Raw genomic sequence first — 23,095 nt, 5'->3', positions numbered from 1 at the left:
AATAACCTTCCTGATGTCTCCTGCTCTATTAATCTTTGGCTTATTAATGAACATGATAGTACCATGGAACTTTATGTTGATTGTGTATTTAGAGTGAGCAGGGAGGGTTTCCCAGACTCTTTTGCCCAGATGGCACCAGCAACCCAAATCAATTTACATCAGCAGGTCAAACGTCAGCGCCACTGACTGTGATTAATGACCCGGCCGGGTCACAGATGGCTCACTGACCTGACTATAACTTGCATGACACAAGTTTATCTCTTTGGAATTTGCACTGGACTCGAAGGGGCTTTGAGCAAACTCAATCCTGTACACGGCTACGATTTATCTTCATAATTTTGAAGATATGAAGACATCAGTGTATAATTTATATTAAAGTGTCTATGGAGAAAATACAGGGGATTTTAACATCCCTATTCCTCTTAGTCTTCTCTAATAGTTTGATTGATTTGTTCAAATTTTGCATGTTTTTTGTCCTCTTGCAGAAGGTCTAGAAGAGCCTGTGAAACAGAAGGACATCTCAGATGGTGTTTACGCATATGAATACTATCCACACACACCTGGCAAATACACGGTCACCATTACCTGGGCCGGACAGCACATTCCCAAGAGGTGAGCAAATCCTTAACCAATCACAGCTTTTACATTTAAGGCCAGAGCTACTTCACATACGAGACCATTAAGGTCAGAGAAATCCGATCAGATGCTCCGCAGTTGTAGTGCTACCAATAGTGTTAAAACAGACCAACTCCAGATGTTCTCAGTGTCTCGTTGCATCAGTGTTATTCAAATCTGCCAACCGGATAAATCTGATCAGGATTGTTTAGGTATAAAGGCAAAGCCGCATATAAACAAATGAGGGTTGGGGTAAATGTGTGTGTTTGGTCTAAGTCAGAACAGACCATGTTATAGATGGTTTGTGCATGTTCTATGATGTAAAGAGAGATTGGATTTATTGTATTCAAATTGTTCCATTTAAGGATCATCAGGGAATTTGTCTGATTGCAAAAGGCTTGTTTGTACATCTGAAAGGGTTTAACGTTGAGTATGATGTAAGACCATGACAGAGTATGTACTAAATGACTGTTCTATAGTGTTTAATTCACTGGGTTATGAAAAGTAAGTGTAAGGGCCAAAAGTGTTATTATTGTTACTTAAAACTATTGAAATGTTTTCCATAATTGGAATAAAGCTAATATAAACATTAGATAAATACCTAAAAATAAATTAGCTTGTTTTAGTTCTTAGTTTAAGTACAAAAAATATTGAAGCCTGTTTCCACCATGGAATAAAAGGTTATTGTGACTTTATCTCACAATTCTTTTATTCCTCCATTTGTTTTATATTTTTTTCTCTCAGAAATGTGGGATTTAACTCACAATTTTGAGAATTCCCTAGAAGTCAAGTCACTAGAATAGAAGCAGAAACAAGCTTCTAATTAAAATGACTAAAACTATAATAATAAAATGACTAAAGCTAAATAGAAATGTAAAAAAAGTTATGCAAATGACAAAAGCACATATCAAAATCACTAAAACCAAAAGAAACTGAAAACAAAAATAAAAGCGAATTCAAAATTGTACTAAATAGTATAAAATTAAGAACACTGGTGCAAAATATTTGAACCATATCTGGGTTAAATTTCCAGTAAAAAATAACATCACCTCATGAATAATTGTATTTTTGTAATGGCGTATGAGGTTTTGGTCATGCTGCTAGTATATGTAGGTCATGTCCACTGCCAGGAAGACTCATTAGTGTGTAACCCTTGGCTCTCACTGAAAGACGTCGTGGAAAGCAGCATGACGACATGCTCTCCTGTGAGTGTTTGTCAGAGGTCTGGAAACGCAGCGTCACTCAGGACCACCAGGAAACGGCCGTCGCGTGTGTTAATCCGTGTAGAGGTTCAATCACATTCATGAGCGAGCTGATGAATGTGGACCATAAAGAGTAAACATCTTATTTAACAGACTGGAACGGAAATGATAGCTGCGTTTTCAGTTGGATTTGTTTTCATCAGCGTGAAAACATGCTTGTTTTTTATAAAGCGGCTGCAACACTTAAAAAATGCACCTTTTTTGGTGTTTTGCATTTCTTTGAGGTTTTATAAGACGGCACGGTGTGTGGCCTGAGGCGGCAGACTGGCATTAACGTGCAGACGAACGCTTTCTGGTGATCGCATGCCGTTGTGTCGGCCAATCAGATCACTGCGCTGCAGGAGACGAAATGGCAGAGTAAAAGAGACCGGCTCGAATTAACACAATCACCCTCCTGTTCACCTGGACCTCAGCCTTGCACTCAAACACGGAGGGGAAACTAAGCCATGACCCCTATTAAAGTTAAATATTCGCCCCGCTGCGGTTGCTTCTATTAACACAAACTCGTTTTGATGGGCGGTTTCCGGTACCGTAGAGTCAGAGTGCAGATTTATGACGTGTGATCGTATCTGAAATGGAACATTCTCACAAGCCGTGAGTGGCTGGCGCTGTATGTGGTGCTAAAGCTGCCAGGTTAACACACATTTGTTTAAATAAGGTGTTTAGCTAAATGCTTATTTAACACACAATGGCCATTTGGGGATTTAAACTGTGTCAAGGAGGTCGTCATCTTCATTTCTCTAGAACTTTATGCAATACAGTTTCAAAGCAGCTTCACAGTGATGACAGGAAAAGGATTTGATGATGCTGGAGTTAATTTCATCTGTACAGCAGCCCTAAAAGACAATGTTATCATTGTTCAGTGTTGATTCAGTTCCGCTGTAAAGATCAATTCTTAAATGAATTGAATCTATAAAGCAGTTCTGAATCGTCCAGTTCTCATCTGATAGTGTCAGTGCAGCCAAATCATAATATTGATTGACTGATTTTTATGGTAGTCTTTCAGACCTTATTTCCCCTCAAATTAAGAAGAGAACATTGAACATTGTAAGAAGAGAAAAGTGTATATTTTGTGTAAAGACAGCTTGTTTTTTTAAGGTGAACAAGCCCCCAAAAATATATTTGCATCATATTAAATATTTGCATCAAAAATAGCTTATTTTTACGGAAAATCACTTTTTATTCTCACATTTAAATGCATGGAATCTTTAGTGGTCCTGCAATATGCTTATATTTATGCAAAATATAATTTCATTTTTCTTTTTTTGATTTTGTATCTGTCTTCTCATGACACAAACTCACTGTTCATATATATGACTATTTCTTGTGTCCAGTCCTTTCGAGGTTCAGGTGGGCAATGAAGCCGGACCCCAGAAGATCCGTGCGTGGGGACCGGGTCTGGAGGGAGGCGTTGTGGGCAAGTCTGCAGACTTTGTGGCCGAATCTATCGGGACTGACGTTGGAGTGCTCGGTGAGATTACAGGCGTTTTTTACCACATCAGATCAGCTTAGATTCACTATAGTCACATTTAGCTCAGGAGTTCCCAACATGTTTTGCTAGTCTATGATCTAAATACTTTCTTTTCTGTAGGCTTCGCCATTGAGGGTCCGTCTCAGGCCCGGATTGAGTGTGAAGATCAGAATGATGGGTCGTGTAATGTGAAATACTGGCCCACTGAATCGGGCGAGTATGCGGTCCATGTCATGTGTGATGATGAAGACATCGAAGACAGTCCCTTTATGGCCTACATCCTCCCTGATAACAAATCCAACAACCCCAACCAGGTAAATCAGTGAAAAAAAACTCAACTTCATTTATATGCACCAATATTTTAAAAACAAACAATATTTTAATGACAATTAGCACATTTTCCACCCCAAATTCTCTTTGTAGTGTATACTGATTTTTCTTATTTTTTGTAATTATTAGTAGTTAGTTATTCTCACTATTGTAATTGTTATTAAATTTCATTTTAAAATATGCATAGAGAAAAGATGGTACTACACAATTTTAATATTTTAAAAACTGCATTGCATTATTTTATTCTCAATGGATCATTGTAATTTTTATATAAATGTTTAATTTTAATTTAATCTTTCAATCTGTATAGATTGCCTTAATTTAAATATAAAAGCACTTTTTTATTTCAGAAAATGTTTTTGCATCATTGCTTAGTGTATTTCTTTTACTGCAAAATAAAAGTACAAAATTATTTGTATTGTAATTTACCAGTCTAAACAAACCAGCAAACCCAAAGTAAAATATTTGGCACATGCATTTATTAGGTTCTTGGGTATGCCCTCTGAGAAAACAAATGTTCTCTGCTTTTTGTAGGTCAGGGCTTATGGACCGGGATTGGAGAAGTCCGGCTGTATCATAAACAAGCCTGCTGAGTTCACCGTCGAGGCCAAAGACGCAGGAAATGGACCCCTGAAAATCATCGCACAGGTTTGGTCGAGCATCAGCTAATAAGTGTGTGTGCTGAATGCGAATTCACCTTTCACCCATGTTGCATTTGAATTGGTTAATTTTCCCAGAATGCAGATGGCGTCCCCATCGACGTAAAGGTGAAGAGCAAAGCTGATGACGTCTATTCCTGCTCATACACACCGACGTCCGCTGTCAAACACACGCTGGCTGTGACTTGGGGAGGGGTCAGTGTACCCAACAGCCCCTTCAGGGTAAGACCAACAGATTCAGGGGTCATAACTGCTAACACAAATGCAAAGGAGACTTCAGCTGTCGGTACTAATGCAGTAGAGGAACTTATCATACTAACTAAAGCTGATGCTCTTAACACTTCCACTGCCAAATATAAACCTGTCATCATCATAACCACCTTCATTATGGAGCGTCACTGCTTTTCTATCAAATAATTTCAGCTGGTCATTTTGTTTTTATGGTTGATACAGTAACAAAAATATAATGATTGCAAAAAATGTTTACTTGTGCTAATTTGTGATTACATTGCATGTTTCTTAAGATTAGCAGGATGAGCAAAGGCACTATTTTGTTTTGTAATACTTGCAAATACACAGTTTTTGCTAAATCACATTTTGAATCAGAAAATCAGATACAATTATATTCCTTTATATATTTCATCTAATGCTTTTGACTGTTTAATCGTTTTAGTCATTTAGTCATGTATTGCTTCTACAGCAAAAGCACAGAAATCAGTAGTCATTTTTAATCCCTTCGTGTTGCAAATATAAAGTTACATAAGGTATTTTCAGACATAATAATTTTGCACAGTAGAAAAGTGTTAGATTATAACAACACTACTTTGATTGTAAAATGTTGTATGGTGGTGTTTGTAATCCAGATTTGCTTTTTTCCAGAAGTCAAGAATAAAACTTGATTTATTTGATTTAAAATAGAAATGTATTTATAATAACTAATAAAGAACCTATGACTGAACTAATAATGATAAATGCTAAGTGCACACATGAATTGAAGGATTACTCCTTTATAAGTAGTGTTACAAAGTTCACCGTGAACATTTGTTCATGTCACATTATAATCGTGTTTTTGTGGTCCTTACAGTTCATTTCACAAAGCAAACTCACTGCGTAGTTTAAAGAATGAACTTGCTTTTACTTGACTGCTCATGCAAACACTAAATGTTAAAGACTCTGGAAAAACGCAGCATTCAAACTAAGCACTAACATGTTTATGTCTGCGGAGGGGAAAAGGGACTTTCATAAAGCATTGAAGTGTTTGATTCATGACTGAATACATGTTTTTAAAATGTCACTTTCAATAAATTCTAATACCTCATGTTTAATGTCTGTTGTTGTGTGATTTTATGTGCGTTTGAGTTTCAAGTGTATTTTCCCGCTTGTGAAGTGAAAAAATGACTAATTGGTAAAAGTCTCAAATACTAACTTTTTAATACTCCTTTTTTCTTTATGCACCCTTAAAATGCTTCATGGCTTGATTTGGATATTGTTTTCTCTCTGTGCAATGAAGACTTAGCTGTCCATTTTTATTTTTATTCTCTAGTAACATTACTTACTGTAATTAACATTCAGGAGACTTTATTCCTGTAGGTGAATGTCGGAAAGGGATGCCATCCACACAAAGTGAAAGTATTTGGTCCAGGAGTCGAGAGAGCCGGACTGAAAGCTCACGAGCCGACCCACTTTACCGTGGACTGCACAGAAGCTGGAGAAGGTAACGAACATTTACCGCGTACACCAAAATCTGTGCAGTTTCATGTGTGAATTATACATAATGTTTCTTTCAGGTGATGTAAGTGTTGGAATCAAGTGTGAGGCTAATGTCATCAGTGATAAGGAAGAGGATGTTGATTTTGACATCATTCCCAATGCTAATGACACCATTACTGTCAAATACGTTCCCCCTGGAGCGGGACGGCTCACAATCAAAGTCCTTTTTACTGATCAGGTGAGTGACCACCATAGAGAGTAGCAAAAAACACATTGTTTGAATCCTTGTACAAACCTTTGGTGTTCATTTAAAATTCAGGAAATTCCAGTCAGTCCATTTCGTGTTAAAGTGGATCCCTCACATGACGCCTCCAAAGTGAAAGCAGAGGGACCAGGACTCGCCCGAGCAGGTTGGATTTGTTGTTAAACGGCTTGATCTTATCAAGAATCTGGGTTTAATTGGATGACTAATGAGTCCCGATTTTTCCCATGCGTGTCTCAGGTGTTGAGAGCGGAAAACCAACACACTTTACTGTTTACACCAAAGGAGCTGGCAAAGCTCCACTGAACGTTCAGTTTTCCGGACCTAATAAAGGACAGCCCGTCCAAGACTTTGAGATCATTGACAACTATGACTATTCCCAAACTGTGAAGTACACACCAGTTCAACAGGTAGGGATGCAGATTTAAAAGCAGTTTAAGGAGTTAAAATGGGCAAAATGGAAATCAACACTTTCTTCATTCTGGTTTGCTGTACCACTTTAGGGGGAGATGGTGATAACTGTGACCTTTGGTGGTGACCCTATTTCTAAAAGCCCCTTCGCTGTTGGTGTTGCGGCTCCGTTGGACCTGGGCAAGATCCAAGTCGATGGCCTGGAAAACCGTATGTCATTTTTTATTTTCAGTTAATTAATGCGTTTCACAGTAAGTTGATGGCCTGAAAATCATGTCAATATAATATAATTTACATTTATGCATTTATTTATTTTTATTTTTTATTTTAATCCAAGATAAAAGTGGATTTAATGGAAAATCAGAAGTTTTTTTCTTATTTACTTCATTATTTGTTTACTTTATTTAATTTAATTAAATAAACAATTCATTTATTGGATTTTAATTAAAGATCAATAATATAAAATGTAATATTTATTTAATTTTATTTACAAAAATCAGTTTAATGTTATATTTCAGGAGTTCAAGTGGGTGAGGATCAAGAGTTTGCCATTGGCACAAGTGGAGCAGGTGGACAGGGCAAACTGGAAGTTAAGATCACCAGCCCATCAGGGAAATCAGTTCCCTGTGTGGTTGAAGCTGGTAAAGGAGTCAGTGTGGTGAAGTACATCCCCAAAGAGGAGGGTGTTTACGTGGTGGAGGTCGTCTATGATGGCAATCCAGTGCCAGGAAGTCCTTTCCAAGTTGAAGCCATGCTGCCTCCTGATCCCAGCAAAGTATGTTGAAGCCAAAGCATGATTCAATTTCTTTTAAAGACAAAATGTCATTGTTACAAGGTACTTTTGTCTGTATAGGTCAAGGCATTTGGTCCAGGATTGAAGGGTGGTCTTGTAGCAAACCCTGCTGAATTTACCATCGACACCAAGGGCGCAGGCACCGGTGGACTCGGCCTTACCGTCGAGGGTCCAACCGAAGCCAAAATCGAGTGCTCTGACAATGGCGACGGCACATGCTCTGTGTCTTACCTCCCCACGGAGCCTGGAGAGTACCTGGTCAACATTCTCTTCGAGGACGTCCATATTCCCGGCTCGCCCTTCCATGCTGACATACAGTACCCCTTTGATCCCACCAAAGTGGTGGCGTCCGGCTCCGGGCTGAAGCGTGGCAAGGTTGGCGAGATCAGTGTGCTGAATGTTGACTGCACCAAAGCTGGACCTGGAAAGTTGACGCTGGAGGCTGAGTCTGATTCTGGAGCGAAAGCAAAGACTGAAGTTCTGGACAATAAGGACGGGACCTACACGGTCACCTACATCCCGCTAACTGCAGGCATGTACACTCTACAGCTGAAGTACGGAGGGAAGACCGTTCCCAATTTCCCTGCCAAAGTGAATGTGGATCCAGCTGTTGATACTAGCAAAGTCAAAGTGTTTGGACCAGGAGTTGCCGGACAAGGTATTGACGTATGAAATTAAAGAGTTACAAAAGCCAAAATCATGTTCACTTTTAATGACAATGCCTCTCATTCCTTGTTGCCAATGGATTTTTTTTTTTTAAACTTTCTCATTCAATGTTGACTTTCACGATTCTTCCCTTTTATTTTTAAGGAAATTTTATGGAGGCCTTCATGTGTTATGCTCTAAATTACATAATGATTGTTTCAAGTTTTGCATCTGTTTACAGCTCTAGACTCTTTTCCTGGAAAAAAAGATACCCATTTTACTGCAGACATTTTAACAAAGGAAAAGGTCTTTAATGAAGTCAATGCTCATCTTTGTGTGCTTTTCCTCTCTGGTCTGCAGGAGTTTTCAGAGAAGCCACGACTAACCTTACGGTGGATGCACAAGCTTTGACCAAAACTGGTGGGAAACACATTAAAGCTCATGTTAAAAACCCATCAGGTGCTTCTACAGACTGCGTCATCAGTGACAACGGCGATGGCACTTACAATGTGGAATACACGCCATTTGAGAACGGTAGAATTCACTAAATCCTTCTAAAAAAGTTTCTTCCCCACAAATACTGGTTTAGATTTATGCACTTGGCTAATACGTTTATCCAAAGCGACGAGATGAATGCAGTGCCAAGCTAAAATTTTACTTTTCACCACAATTATAAGCTACAAGGTGGTTACCGATTTCATCTTGGGTTTTTTTTGTGTATATTTTGAAGAACCGCAATAAAACTTTCCAGAAAATACACCTAATTTAGCCACATTTATAAAGGTAACAGGCTTATCATTCTCAACGGCTGCACAGCGTTGATTAAGACACTAAAGACACTATAGGAGAAACCATAAAAATTCTGGTCAATTTGGTTTTTTTTGAACCGTTGTTGAGCCACTTAGCCATTTTGTTTCCCCCAAACATCATCACTTGGATGTCACAGTTGCTACCTCTGAACCTAATACGAGGACTTGAAAGCATCATAAGTTTCTTTCTTAGAAACTGAAGTTTTTTTGTCTTTTGTCTACTTGATGTAGGAGTCCACAGTTTGGAGATTCTGTACGATGAGACTCCTGTTCCAAAGAGTCCGTTCCAGGTCGGGGTGGGAGAGGGATGCGACCCCTCACGTGTGCAGGCCAAAGGCCCGGGTCTAGAAGAAGCGCTGACCGATAAATCAAACAAGTTCTCAATCATCACCAGGTGTCAAAAAAAGCTTTAAACTATTATAAGGGTTATCCACACTACGGTTCAAAAGTTTGGAGTCAGTACGAATTTTTTTTTTTTTTTTTTTTTTTTTTTAAAATGTATAATTGTAAACAAGGATTCATTCAAAAGTGATAGAAATCTAATGTAAAATTATAAACTATCTTTACCATTTAAGAGAACTGCTGTTCTTTTAAACTTTGTTCATCACAAAATGGTCTCAAACAATTAAGCAGCACAACTGTTTTCAACACTGATAATAATCATATATGTTTCTTGAGCAGCAAATCCTCATATTAGAATGATTTCTGAAGGATCATGTGATACTTTAGACTGGGATAATGATGCTGAATATTCAACTTTTATCACAGGAATTACATTTTGCAATATATTCATATAGAAAAGTTTTTATTTTTGGTCCCATAAATGCAGCCTTAATGAGCAAATCTGACTGACACTCCCTCCCAAAAAAAAAAAGTATGAATTAATTAATGATATTTAGTTAGAGCATGATTTTTAAATGAATAGTTTACATAAAATTTAATTTAAAAAATAATACAACATTTATTTTATTGATGTGTGTACTATTCCTTTAATAGCAATTTGTAATGGAAATTAAATTCATGGCAACATGTATTTCAACACATAAGACTTGGTATGCATAAGAGACTTATTTTAAAAGCATTTAAACTTTTTGAAAACTACTGCAGATATTGTTCTGTATACTACCAAGAACATAAAATGACCGTTTTACCTTCTGATCTGTACAGAGGAGCTGGAATTGGTGGTTTGGGAATAACTGTAGAAGGCCCATCAGAGTCTAAAATGTCCTGCAAAGATAATAAAGATGGCAGCTGTAATGTGGAATACACCCCGTACGTGCCTGGCCTGTATGATGTCAACATCACATATGGAGGACAACACATTACAGGTAAATTAACCCTTATGCAGCACTGTAAGTACAGACCTGAAGAACGCATTACTGGAGCATGTTTTTAACTGGAGTCCCAGTTTCCCACTGCAAAACTACTTGAACTATCCCGCAAATTTGTTTTCATTAGTATTACACCCGGGAAACGAGATCTCCCGTATCTGAGGAGAGCAGGCTACCACATTCTCACTGGTGGACATTATGGGCTCGCGTTTCATTGAAAACATTCACCGTGCCAAGACCACATAGTGCGATTCTCCCACATGGATGCAGATTGTTTAAATCAACTGTATAGATCTTGCTAGAGCAATTTTTCAGAGGATGACAGAGTTGTTGGAAAGTTTTGATTAATCAGACTACAGTACAGACTCGTAAAGTCCAAACTCTCTCAGAACACGCAAGCAACTGAATGGCGATGAATAAAACATGTTAGCATTTGTTGCGGCCCGTTTCTGCAAACAAAAAAATATAAATGTTTAATGTTTTTACTCATTAGAATCGGCTGGAGGCATGCTTTTTTTCAGCTCTTTTTTTATTTATTTTATTTTTCAACTGCTTCCTGTTTCTTATGCACCTTGGGCTTGAGTCTTATCTTATGGCTCCATTTGAGTTGCGTTAGCTTGCACGGACACTAGTCAAGGTCTGAATCTGAAAGTTTATCTTTGTTTCCATTTAATAGGAAGCCCGTTCAAAGTGCCCGTAAAGGATGTTGTAGACTCCAGTAAGGTGAAGCTATCTGGACCTGGTGTTGGTTCTGGAGTGCGAGCAAAAATCCCACAGTCCTTCACTGTGGACTGCAGTAAAGCTGGTGTCGCTCCTCTGTCTGTAGCAGTAACTGGACCTAAAGGTAAAAACACGTACAGATTTATTAAATTTAGTTATTTAATTGTATTTTTATTTATTTATTATTTTGCTCTGCGTTAAATACTAAGCGTGCTTCACGTTGTATACTTGAACATTTATTTAATTTATCTTGCTTTTTTATTTTTAAATAAATACTTTCATACTGCATGATATGTCAACAATATATGTCATTTATTTATTTTTGGGGACTTTGTTCTTAAATACTAGCATGCCACAGTAAACTTTTTGTTTATTTATTTAAACATATTAAACCATTTTTTTAATTTTATTTTTTAAACTATTTCTTTTACATTTTATATAATAATAAATCTTTCTAGCGGTATTTGCTGCTTTGTCATTCTCACGGTTACATGTTTAGCTTATTATTTGATTGGCCAAATACACGCTAAATTATGTTAAGAGATGTTAAAAATCTTAGTTAATATTACTTCTGGTTCATTCCTTACACTTGCCCCAGAATGTCAAAAACATTGCTTTATGGGATACAGTATTCTAGTAGGTCATCTGGGTGCCAAAAATGACTGTTGAATAGTATGACTAATAGTATTTGCCCCTGAAAGTTTTGTATGACTAAGTTTTTGTTGTTGTTTGCAGGTTTGGCTGAACCATTAAATGTGACAGACAATGGTGACGGCACACACACTGTGGCCTACACTCCGTCTGTTGAGGGCTCGTACTCCGTCGCGGTCAAATACGCAGGCGAGGAAGTTCCACGCAGGTACTTCTGTTAGATTCACTAGCTTGATTCACTTAATGTGAGTGCTACTGTAGTCAAAGAGATGTCATCAATTCATCAATTAGTCAATTTACTTTATATAGCGCTTTTACAATGACGAATGTGTCAAAGCAGCTTCACAGTGTTAAACAGGACAATATTGCAACAAAATTTGATTTGGCTGTACAGTCGTTCTGGAGAAAACAGTGATGTTATCAGCTTATTTTAATTTATCATATAGCGACAATGTTGGCAGATCAGTATTTTAGTTTATAGAATTAAATAAAACCGAATTAATAATTTTATTTGTATATTTAGTTGAAAAACTTAGATTATAATTTCAGGGTGCTTTCAAACTAGCACACCGGGTTTGATTGACGGCAGAGTTCGGGTTGGTTTGGATGATGTGAACGCGGTCTTCCGAAGTCTGGTACACCCGCTAATAGTACCCGAGTCCGCTTAAAGAGGTAGTCTGGGGTTCGTCTCATGTGAACTCTGGTACGGTTCGCTGCTGATATGAACGCAATCGCACTAAATCGCGGAAAGTGAACCGCTATTAATGGCATACGAGTTGATAAAAATGTGTGTTTTGTGTGTTTCACTCATTTACCTGATGAGTGTCACTGACATACTGTAAGCAGAGAGCTGTAGATCTCATACAACAAGCAAAGTGTGAAAGCACCCTTAGTGTCCCCAACTGAGCAAGCCAAAGGCGACATTCATCAAAATTCATCAAATATCTCTTTCAGTCCATTCAAGCTCCGCGTTCAGCCCACTCATGATGCCAGTAAGGTTCGTGCCAGCGGCCCCGGCCTGACTACGGGTCTCTCCGCCAGCTTTCCAGTCGAGTTCACCATCGATGCCAAGGATGCCGGTGAAGGCCAACTGTCCGTGCAGATTACCGTGAGTACTGACATGTTCAATATCGTCTCACTCTTGTGGTTTTGAAGAAACCGATTAAAATATCACTGATTGATATAAATGTGTTTTTTGAGGTTGGTTTTGAAGTAGAATGTTTTCAATCAGCCAACAGACTGTAAAAGAACATTTGGATTCAGTTTCTGACTTTCAGTGGAAAAGATCCACAAGTACCACATAGTTGCATATTGCAAAAATCATACATCCAGCTATTAGAATCAGCATGTTACTTTATCTTTTGAGAAGATCCTGCTCTGGTGACTTTGAAACCTGTATAAAACAAATTACACACAAAACCAGTCAAAAGTTTGGAATTGTTTAAATAATGATAAAAAGCAGTAGTGCTTCAGCACCCGCGCTACATTCACACTCTTGCGCACGCATATATTGTCATCTGGGTACAAAAATGACTATTGAATAGTATGACTAAGTAGTACAGTGTCAACAGACTGTAAAAAAAACATTTGCATTCAATTTCTGACTTGCGCTGAAAAGGGATCCACAAGTACCACATAGCTGCATATTGCAGAATTTATCTTTCATATGTCTTTCTCTTGGATGCAGTATGTTATTTTATCTAAGTTACTGCTCCGGTTATCCAGGATTAGATTAGATTTCTCCATTTGGACGGTAGTTTTGAACTCCAAATACATGCGCCACGACTAATGCGGCAGGCCAGCAGTGAGATAAATGGACGTCTTATGAAAGCCAAACTGCAGCAGGAAATCCAGGGGGAAATTCAACCTCTTCCTCCTCCATCTCTTTTCTTGTTGATGAAACTCCTCTCTGTGTGTCTTAGTGTTTTTAAACGGCTGCTCAGTTCATCTGAGGACCTCCACATCTGCTGTCACTGTTCCAGGAGGTTTGATGCGGTCCTGCTGGACTTTTATATGTTTTTTTTCATGCGTTTCAGGATCAGGATGGTAAACCCAAGAAAGCCAACATTCAGGACAACCGGGATGGAACCTACAAAGTGTCTTACGTGCCCGACAAGGTGGGCCGTTACACTATTGTAATCAAGTATGGTGGAGATGAGATCCCAACTTCTCCATATAGAGTGAGAGCAACCACTACAGGAGACGCCAGCAAGTGTACGGTCACGGGTACGTCGCTCATTTTTTTGGGGTCTTTTAGACCGTTATACACAGCTAATGTATATTTTGTGGGTGTGTATAAACAATTATATTATGAATATAAAATATAATATATATATATATATATATATATATATATATGTATATACATGGGCGTAGATTACGCGGGGGACGCGGGGGACGTGTCCCCCTCACTTTTAATAAAATGTATTTTCGTCCCCCGCACTTTTACTGGGTCTCACCGATCCTAGTCGACCCGTTCCGAGCGGGATTCGAACCGGTGTTACCCTGTGCGGGGACGGACAAGTTAACAGGGACGCTAACGACAGCCTTCTCTAAACTCGGTTGATAGAGCGCTTCTTGAGGTCAGGGGCAAGTGTATTTACATAGAAACCAACGTGAATACATCAAGATTTAAATTCAGAGACAAAAAATTATCTATGCATGACCTGTAATTTTTTCCGAATCTTAATATGAGGAGGGCGCTCTCACAGAAAGTCCAAAAGTGGATTCGTAATACCCTGTCAAGCTGGAGCTGCAGCTGAAGGAAAACAATCGTTATGAGAGATGAAACGTGACGACGACAATCAGACGATTGCGACAATATATGCTTTATGTGTGTTTTTTAAGTCATCTCAATGTAGGCTATTTATTGACAATAAAGTATCATATGGATAATGCAGCTTTTTTAATGTTTAGTATTCTGCTCACCACGGCAGCATTTATGTAATCGAAAATAGTTAAAACAGTAATATTTTGAACATTATTACAAATTAAAACCGCTTTTTTTTCCTATGTGAATATATAGTAATTTATTCCTGTGATCAAAGCTGAATTTATCATCATTACTCCAGTCTTCAGTGTCACATGATCCTTCACTAATCATTCTCAGATGAGGATTTCATAATCAAGAAACATTTATGATTATTATCTGTGTTGAAAACAGTTCCCAAAATGTTGTGGAAACCATGATAGCCTACATGTTATTTTTCAGGATTCTTTAATGAATAGAAAGTTCAATGGACAGCATTTATTTGCATTTATTAAATAAATTATCTAATTTGTAATATTAAAAATATAACTTGTGATCAATTTAATGCATGTCTGATCAATAAAAGTATTAATTTCTCTCTTTTTTTAATTTTACCACAAATGTTTAGAAAATTAAGCATCAACACACATTTAGGATTATTATCAGTTGTGCTGCTCATGGTGATCATCAGATCCTCATATGGGAATGATTAGTGAAGGATCACTGAAGACTGGAGTAATGATGATAAATTCAGCTTTGATCACAGGAATAAATTACATTTTACTATATATTCACATAGAGAACAGCTGAGTTACATCAAAATATATATATATTTTTACATTGCATAAAATCTATGGAGTCTTAATGCAGAAGTGTTTGTAGTATATAAACCAATCATAAAATTGGCACAAAAAAAAATAGGAGAATAGGAGAATAATATTATAGATATTAATTATTGGTTATTGTTCAGCAGTGTATTTGATATCTTGCCCAATTAAAAGCAAGAGATGCGATAAATTATATTGGTCCAAAAAAAAAAAAAAAAATGGTATTACGACATTTCTGTCCCCCTCACTTCTGAAAAGATGGCTACGCCCCTGTGTATATATAAAAACATCAAAGCTATCCACAACTTTCCTGCGAGTCTTAGTGGGCGTCGCCATGACACTCGATACTTCCGGTTGACGGTATCTCAGTTCTGGTTTAGCACACATAACAGTTATGCTGCGTTCATCAGACGCGAGTGACGCGAATAAATAGCGCTATTCGCGCGAACATGGACGCGTGAACATTTTGACTCCATTCGCTTCATTCACTACACAACAGACAAGAATTTGCATCATAGGAGGGGCTTCTGCCAGGCAGCGGCAGTTGTCAGAAGGACGAGCCGAGTTGAGGCTGCTCTCGCTGGGGTTAATGAGCGCTGAGCGCCTGGGTCTCTCACCTCAGAAACCTACTTGCTTCCATAAACCATGCAACCTAAACAGACCCGTTTGACATGTTGCCTAGCACCCTACGCACCCATTCAATGCCCAACGAGCTTCAAATAAACTCAAGAATTGTGATGTAGAAGTAATATTTATATTTTAATATTTGTAATTGTTGAAATCATGTCAGACATGTCAGTAGACTTTTTTTTTAATCAACATGAAAAAAATTAATGAACTTCAATTAAATGAAGTGCATTGTAATAAAAATTAACATTTCATTGCTGTAAATTTAATTATTGAGGTTATATAATATATTAGTTTAACCTAGCCTGTTTAAAATACTGAAGTACAACTGTATAATTTTTTGCAAGGGGTATGTTTATTGTTTTCAATAATTTACAGATTTATTGTGTAGCAAGACAGCTCTAACAGCCTAACGTTAAATAGAGACATGCACTCCCGCGGGACCCAGCACAACCGAGTGCGGCGCGGGATCATAGTTGATGGTGAGATGCGGATGCGGGTGGCAAGATATTATTGTGTGCGTGTCGCGGGAAAATAAAATTATTTTGCGGGACTCCGGCAAAGTGGAAATATCTAACAAAATTAATAACTAGAAACAAATAAACCTTTATTTATAAAAACATAAAATCGATTTAGAGGCGCATGGACGGAATGGTAAATCTTGCATGGTTCATAGGAACAGCCACACAGTGGCAAAATGTGTGCACCGCATAACTCGGTTGAATCGCTTAGTGCTACAGATATTAGTAAGTTCTTGTAAGATAGTCAGATCCATGCGACCATCTGGGACATGTGATCATTTTGCCTGAAGCGTTGTTGTAAAAGTCTACTCCTGAATCCTCATAATACAACCAACATTTAGCTGATAACAGTACAGACTAACATAAACCGGAAGTTCGATACCGGCGTGTTCTACGTTGCCATAGCGATTAGGGGAAAGGTCAGAGTTCGGGAAAGTTGTGGATACTGTAAATACTAATTTGTGCAGAATATTACTAATATATAAATTATGTGAATTTTGGGCAAGTGGTCTGATCAAAAGGATCCAGTTACAAAAAGTAAAAAAAACTGATCAGTGGAATAAGAAAACATGGCCCCGCTCAAGAAAATCTAATGAAAGCTTTTATATCAAAGCAAATTTTGCGTTTTCCCCAGGACCTGGCATTGGGCCAACCATTGGCATTGGAGAGGAAGTTGGATTTGTGGTGAACGCTAAAGGAGCCGGGAAGGGGAAAGTCTCCTGCATTGTGGTCACTCCTGACGGCACTGAGGTGGAAGCTAATGTAATCGAGAACGAGGACGGGACCTTTGACATCTTCTACACGGCGCCAAAGCCCGGGAATTACGTTATTTACGTGCGGTTTGGAGGAGAGAACATCCCCAGGAGCCCCTTCAAAGTCATGGTGAGAAGCAAACGGTGATAACATCAGCTCTCGCTCTCTTAAGGAGAACCATATTGAAGAGACTTTGTTTTTAAGAATCTGCAATAGATATGGGCCCGTTTTTAAGGTTCAGCGCTTTGTCATCATATCCTCATCTGGACTTCATTCTTTCGAGCTTGGAGGGGTGCTTCCTGAATTAATATGTCGTTTCTTTGCATTATCAAGACAAATGATCACACTTATTTCATTAATGTTTTCATATCTTGGGACGTTATGGGTAAGGTTTTGATTTAGGCCTGAAACACACACATAAGAACAAAAGCAAACGCTTCTAGCGACACGAGCTTGATTTCATGCATCTTCGTGTTCCAGATTGCGTCAGAGCGTAATTCATAACACAATGCAAAAACATAATGCATTCTCACAGGGCTGCACGATAAATCAGAATAAAAATTAAACCGCAATGTCATATTGCTGTTATCAACTGCGATTTAATTAAATTTATGGGCTTTGTGTTTCAGAGTGAATGCGGCACTGTGTTAATTTACACATCAGCTCGTGATCCAGTGTTTGCAGTGTCTCGGTTTACTTTGAGTTTGAGTTCGCTTACATATTTATTATTTTAATGACATACTGTTGTTTGCCATGAATATAGTCATTGCTTCTATGCCGTTAAATCATAACTTAATTAATGGTAACACTTTATTTTGATAGTCCACTTTGGACATTCCACTAACTATAAGTAACTTTGCAACTACAAGTCAACTTACTGTCATTAGAGTATTAATGGACTCTCTGATTGATATTTACTAAAGCTTTATTTTGTTGGTCCCCCAAGAGACATTCTACTGACTATAAGTATCTTGGCTACTACAATTCAACTTATTCTACGATCCCTAACACCTAAACATAACCTACCATTCTACTGACAATGATAGTACTCTAATGATAGTTAGTTGACATGTAGTTGCAAAGTTACTTACAGTTAGTAGAATTTTTAAAGTGGACTGTCGAAATAGTGTAACCAAATTAATAATAACTAAATTAATAATAATAATAATCAAAATAATTTCAGTCACTTGTATAAAATCACACAACATAATCGTGCAGCCCTACATTCTAAGCGATAGCAATGGCAGACATTGGTATAAACTGACAACTGTGTGACGAATCTAGGTTGAACTGTAAACATGTTTTTATCTACACGATCTGTCTGTTATAATAACACATGGGTTTTTGTTACCACAACAGCAACAAGAACAAATTTACGACGGGATTGGCCCAACATGGCGCCTGTTTGAGAATGCTTGCATTGAGTGTTTCTTTGTGTTCCTCATGCATCTGAAGTTTCATGTCCATGCATATCATTTCCCAGGCAACAGATGAAGTTCCCGTGATGCAGCAGCAGTCAGTCCAACAGCAAAAGGCAGCTCCAGGCGTCGGCTTCCAGCCCTGGGTACAAAGAGACGCGTCTCACCCCAGTCACTCACTGCTGTCACCATTCGCTCTCTTCCAGCCTTTGCACTGACCTCCAGCTTCCTGACCACACACACGCCGCCCACTCGCCTCTGCTTTTTTTTTTTGTTGGTCAAGGGGTGTCTGTTCAGTTCCTCCTCTTTTTTTGGACCAACCGAGCATCGTTATTTTTCTTTCTTTCAGGAAATAGTTGGAATGGTTAATCATGGCTCATCGGTTTCTATTTCCTCCTCCACTCGTTGATTAGTCTTGAACACACTCTGGTTTTCTCACTAGTGCGTTACATTGATGACAGAAGCAGAGGGAAACTCGACGCCTGAGTGTTTAGACTGACATAGTTTTGTTTGGAGTGGACAGCAGTTTTAAATTGGTCATTATTGTGACATTAACCTCAGTCAGTGCAGAAGTATTATGTGGTTTCTGTGCTGCTTCTTTCTGCCCACATAAAGTTGAAGAAAACCACAAAGCAGAACTGAAACTCTTAAAATACACAATACCATTCAAAGGTTTTGGTGTCAAAATTTAACAGCACAACTGTTTTTAATATTGATAATGGTAAGAATTTTTTTTTTTTGAGCAGCAAAAATCATATTAGAATGATTTCTGAAGGATCATGCGACACTGAAGTCTTATGATGCTGAAAATTCAGCTTTGATCACTGGAATAAATTACATTTTAAAAACAAAGCTGTTATTCACAATTGTAATATTTCAGTTTTTACTGTATTTTTGATCAAATATATGCAGACTGTGCGCAGAATTGAATTTTTTCAAAACATGCACAAAAAAAATCTTACTGACCCCAAACATGAACATTAGCTGTTAATAATGGGCACCTAAACTTGACACAGTTGTAATTCTTCTCATAGTGGTTACCTCATTCCCTCCTGGTGAAATAGGGAGTCATTTATCAGTAAAGCACCTTCCTGGTGTCATCTGTCTGTCCTGGGCTCATATTAAATTATGTCTCAACACGTTTTGTTCTATGCACACTATAATTTTTCTTATTTCTGAGATGTTTACCATGGTTTGGGGATTTTTCTTCCATGTCATCCTCTCTTTTCCAGGCCGCTTTGCTTTGTCAGGTGTGCTGGGGGGCCGATCACAGTATTTCACACTCTCAGTCTTCCTCCGTTTCGTGTCTAACACACGTTTGTCTTCTGCTGTGGCTGAATCACTGGGCTGTTAATGTCTTTTCTCGTCCACAGCGCTCTTGCTTTCAGAATGGATCGCACAGACTTGACTAAACATGGAAATGTTTGACAGGCAGTTATAACGGATGCGTTTGTACAGTCCACTCTCATTTACTGAGATTTCTACTCGCTGCTTCACAGGTTACAGACGGCGCGTATATCCCTGCAAACAGTGTGAACGGGACGGGATACAGACCTTTCGATATGGTGATTCCCTTTACGTTTAGGAAGGGGGAAATCACAGGTGAGAGATTTCAAAAGACACCAATGAAGAGAGTAAAATTTTCAATAAGGGTTTTCTTAACTTTAGGGTGTTTTAAACTGCAGCTCAATGCATCTTTGAAAACAATTAGTCAGGGCCATTTTTCACCCCCCCCCGAGAGATTTTTCATTATGAAATTTTCATGTAAACCAAGCAACCTTTCCCCCTAAATTCTCATTACTGAAATGCAAAAAACATTTAATTTACATAAATCATAATTAAGTCAGTACAACATTAATTTACTCATTCATTCACATTCTTACATTATACCAACATAATGTCAAACTATCTTGATGGTCCTAAAAATGGTTGTAATTGTTTTTTTTTAAAAGTACGTACAATGTATGCAAGCATGTGTATGTGTGTGTATATATGCATTTATTTAACTTTTGAAATGTCATGAAAATGTTTCTCATAAAGCGTTTCATGCTAGTGATCTTCTCCTAAATCTGCAGTGATATTTGTTCAAAAACCATAATCCAAACCCTTAATGTTTGTCTTTCAGGTGAGGTTCACATGCCGTCTGGTAAAACCGCCCAGCCTGAGATCATCGACAACAAAGACGGAACGGTCACAGTGAAGTTCTCACCCACAGAGGCTGGACTTCACGAAATGCACATTAAATTCAACGGGTCACACATCCCAGGTCAGAGTCCAGGACCGCTCTTTCCACAATACACCATCAAATCTATTTATCCCGCACGCATGCTCGCCTTCATGTTATTAGGAACCATTAATGTTGTTAGTTTCCTTTGAAGTGTTCTTACTGCAATGTTCCATATGATGCATACGGTGACCTTTTGTTTCATGAAAGAGCATGAACGTTCTGCTAAACATCTCATTTTGTCCTGAAGAAAGTCATATGGCTTCAAAAAGACATGAGTTAGACAGGATTTACATTTTTCTGTGAACCCTTTAACACTGCCTACTGGAACGAGGCACACAATCATGCATGAGTCATCTCATCTCTGTGATGAATGTGCTGTCAGGATGTGTTTTAAGGCCTTCCGTTGTCCCAGAGTGGCATGGGAGCGTGTGGGTGAAGGTTGAGAAGGCTTCACCTTTGAATAGATTTAAGTTGACTGAGGGCGGACGCACAAAATCAGTTGCTGATTTATGTAGCGTGGTGAAAGATCTCATGGGTTACGTCAGGCGTGTGGAATCTGTGTTGGGAGCTGGTGTTGTTGGGTACAGATCATCATGTAGGTGCTTGTTTTATGGCTGGAGTTTCATGTTTTCCAGTCGCTGGTCCAGTGCCATCAGGAGCCTCAGTAAATATCACATGAATGTGATAGTCGAGCCTCATCCGATGGATTTGTTTCTCCAAATAAGGCAGGGAGAATGTGTTATAGAATTGAATTATTCTGTTAGGAGTGTCCACAGCTCCATGAGGATATCCTGGCACCATTAACAATGCACTTGTATAAACAACTAGCACAAGATTTCGTTTATGTATTTTGTAAGAATATTTTTATTAAAAAGATATACATGGTATATACAACATTGCCCATTTTATTTATAACCTGATTTAGTTGTAATTGATTCATTTTATTGTATTAAATTGAATTTATTTAAATATATTTTATTTTATTTATTATATATTTTAATATTTAAATAAATTTTTTTAACAAACCTTTAAACAAACAGCACAATGACCAACAAAAAAAGGCAAATTATATATATACAAAATATAAATGTGTATATATTTAAAATATACATTTTTGTTTATACCCATTTTAAAAAATTGCTAGTTTTCTGTCTGGATTGCATTAAAACCATCCAGAACAAAAACACCTCTCCGAATTATTTATAATTTATGATTCTCAAAACACTCGTGTTCAGCAGCTGCTTTGCCTCAATGTAATGTTTCCATTCTGTTATATGCATGTTATGTACGTTTTCTGCCATTGTATTGAATGCATCGTTTGTTTTCTTCTCAGAGAGCCCTCTGCAATTCTACGTCAACAGCTCAAACAGCCCTAACGTGACTGCATATGGACCGGGTCTGGTCTACGGTACCGCCAATAAAACTGCCATGTTCACCATCTACACTGAAGATGCCTCTGAGGGTGTGTACAAACGCATTACATTCATGTTGGCCTGAAAACTCTCTGCATAGAAAACATGGTCATTGTGTGTTTCATCAGGCGGCCTTGATTTGGCCATTGAAGGTCCATCGAAGGCTGAGATCAAATGTGTGGACAACAAAGACGGCACTTGCAGTGTTTCATACCTGCCCATGCTGCCTGGAGACTACAACATACTCGTCCGCTATAATGACAAGCACATCGCAGGAAGCCCCTTCACGGCCAGGATCACAGGTACATATTGCTTGACGTCTTGAACTTGATATTTATTGACCTGATTTTGCTTTCCACACCCATTTGTCATCTGATGGAGATTGGGTTCCTTTTTCCCAGTCTCCTTTGGCTTGTTTAAAGGGATAGTTTACCCAAAAATTAAAGTTGTCATTAATTACTTACCCTAATGTCGTTTGACACTCGTAAGACCTCCGTTCATCTTCGGAACACAAATTAAGATATTTGTGTATAAATCCGATGGCTCAGAAAGGCCTTCATTGACACCAATGTCATTTCCTATCTCAAGACCCATAAAGGCACTAAAGACGTCGTTACAAAGCCCATCTCACTATAGCGGCTCTACAATCATTTTATGAAGCCACGAGAATTAGTTTTTGTGCACAAAAAAAACTTAACAACGATTTGTATAGTGATGGGCCGATTTCAAAACAAAGATTTGAACTGTTATGAATCAGTGAATCGATTCATGATTCGGATTGCGTGTCAAACTGCTGAAATCACGTGACTTTGTCGATCCGAATCATGAATCAATACGCTGATTCATAACTGTTTGAATCTTTGTTTTGAAATCAGCCCATCACTATACAAGT

At 38.2% G+C, this 23,095-nt stretch overlaps 1 protein-coding gene across 3 annotated transcripts in view; it reads left to right on the top strand.

Annotated features, from left to right (window-relative positions):
• flnbl (filamin B, like) overlaps positions 1 to 23,095 on the top strand; it is a 104,231-nt gene that overhangs the window by 40,873 nt on the left and 40,263 nt on the right. For 2 of the 3 annotated variants that reach the window (XM_067432341.1, XM_067432343.1), the window contains exons 9-33: positions 486 to 612; positions 3,212 to 3,348; positions 3,469 to 3,662; positions 4,213 to 4,326; positions 4,416 to 4,559; positions 5,928 to 6,051; positions 6,125 to 6,285; positions 6,367 to 6,457; positions 6,550 to 6,719; positions 6,813 to 6,930; positions 7,239 to 7,495; positions 7,574 to 8,171; positions 8,519 to 8,692; positions 9,199 to 9,361; positions 10,135 to 10,295; positions 10,975 to 11,142; positions 11,754 to 11,877; positions 12,624 to 12,777; positions 13,706 to 13,895; positions 17,028 to 17,275; positions 18,630 to 18,710; positions 20,064 to 20,166; positions 20,690 to 20,830; positions 22,125 to 22,253; positions 22,332 to 22,505. In XM_067432341.1, the coding sequence (XP_067288442.1) occupies positions 486 to 612; positions 3,212 to 3,348; positions 3,469 to 3,662; positions 4,213 to 4,326; positions 4,416 to 4,559; positions 5,928 to 6,051; positions 6,125 to 6,285; positions 6,367 to 6,457; positions 6,550 to 6,719; positions 6,813 to 6,930; positions 7,239 to 7,495; positions 7,574 to 8,171; positions 8,519 to 8,692; positions 9,199 to 9,361; positions 10,135 to 10,295; positions 10,975 to 11,142; positions 11,754 to 11,877; positions 12,624 to 12,777; positions 13,706 to 13,895; positions 17,028 to 17,275; positions 18,630 to 18,710; positions 20,064 to 20,166; positions 20,690 to 20,830; positions 22,125 to 22,253; positions 22,332 to 22,505 (4,245 nt within the window). The remainder of the gene's footprint in view (positions 1 to 485; positions 613 to 3,211; positions 3,349 to 3,468; positions 3,663 to 4,212; positions 4,327 to 4,415; positions 4,560 to 5,927; positions 6,052 to 6,124; positions 6,286 to 6,366; positions 6,458 to 6,549; positions 6,720 to 6,812; positions 6,931 to 7,238; positions 7,496 to 7,573; positions 8,172 to 8,518; positions 8,693 to 9,198; positions 9,362 to 10,134; positions 10,296 to 10,974; positions 11,143 to 11,753; positions 11,878 to 12,623; positions 12,778 to 13,705; positions 13,896 to 17,027; positions 17,276 to 18,629; positions 18,711 to 20,063; positions 20,167 to 20,689; positions 20,831 to 22,124; positions 22,254 to 22,331; positions 22,506 to 23,095) is intronic. The other variant, XM_067432342.1, reaches the window with a different exon arrangement.

This window comes from Pseudorasbora parva, chromosome 22 (genome assembly GCF_024679245.1).
Source record: "Pseudorasbora parva isolate DD20220531a chromosome 22, ASM2467924v1, whole genome shotgun sequence".
Taxonomy (NCBI): Eukaryota; Metazoa; Chordata; class Actinopteri; order Cypriniformes; family Gobionidae; genus Pseudorasbora; species Pseudorasbora parva.
Note: the sequence above shows the minus strand (reverse complement) of the source record. Positions and strands in the feature narration are given on the sequence as shown.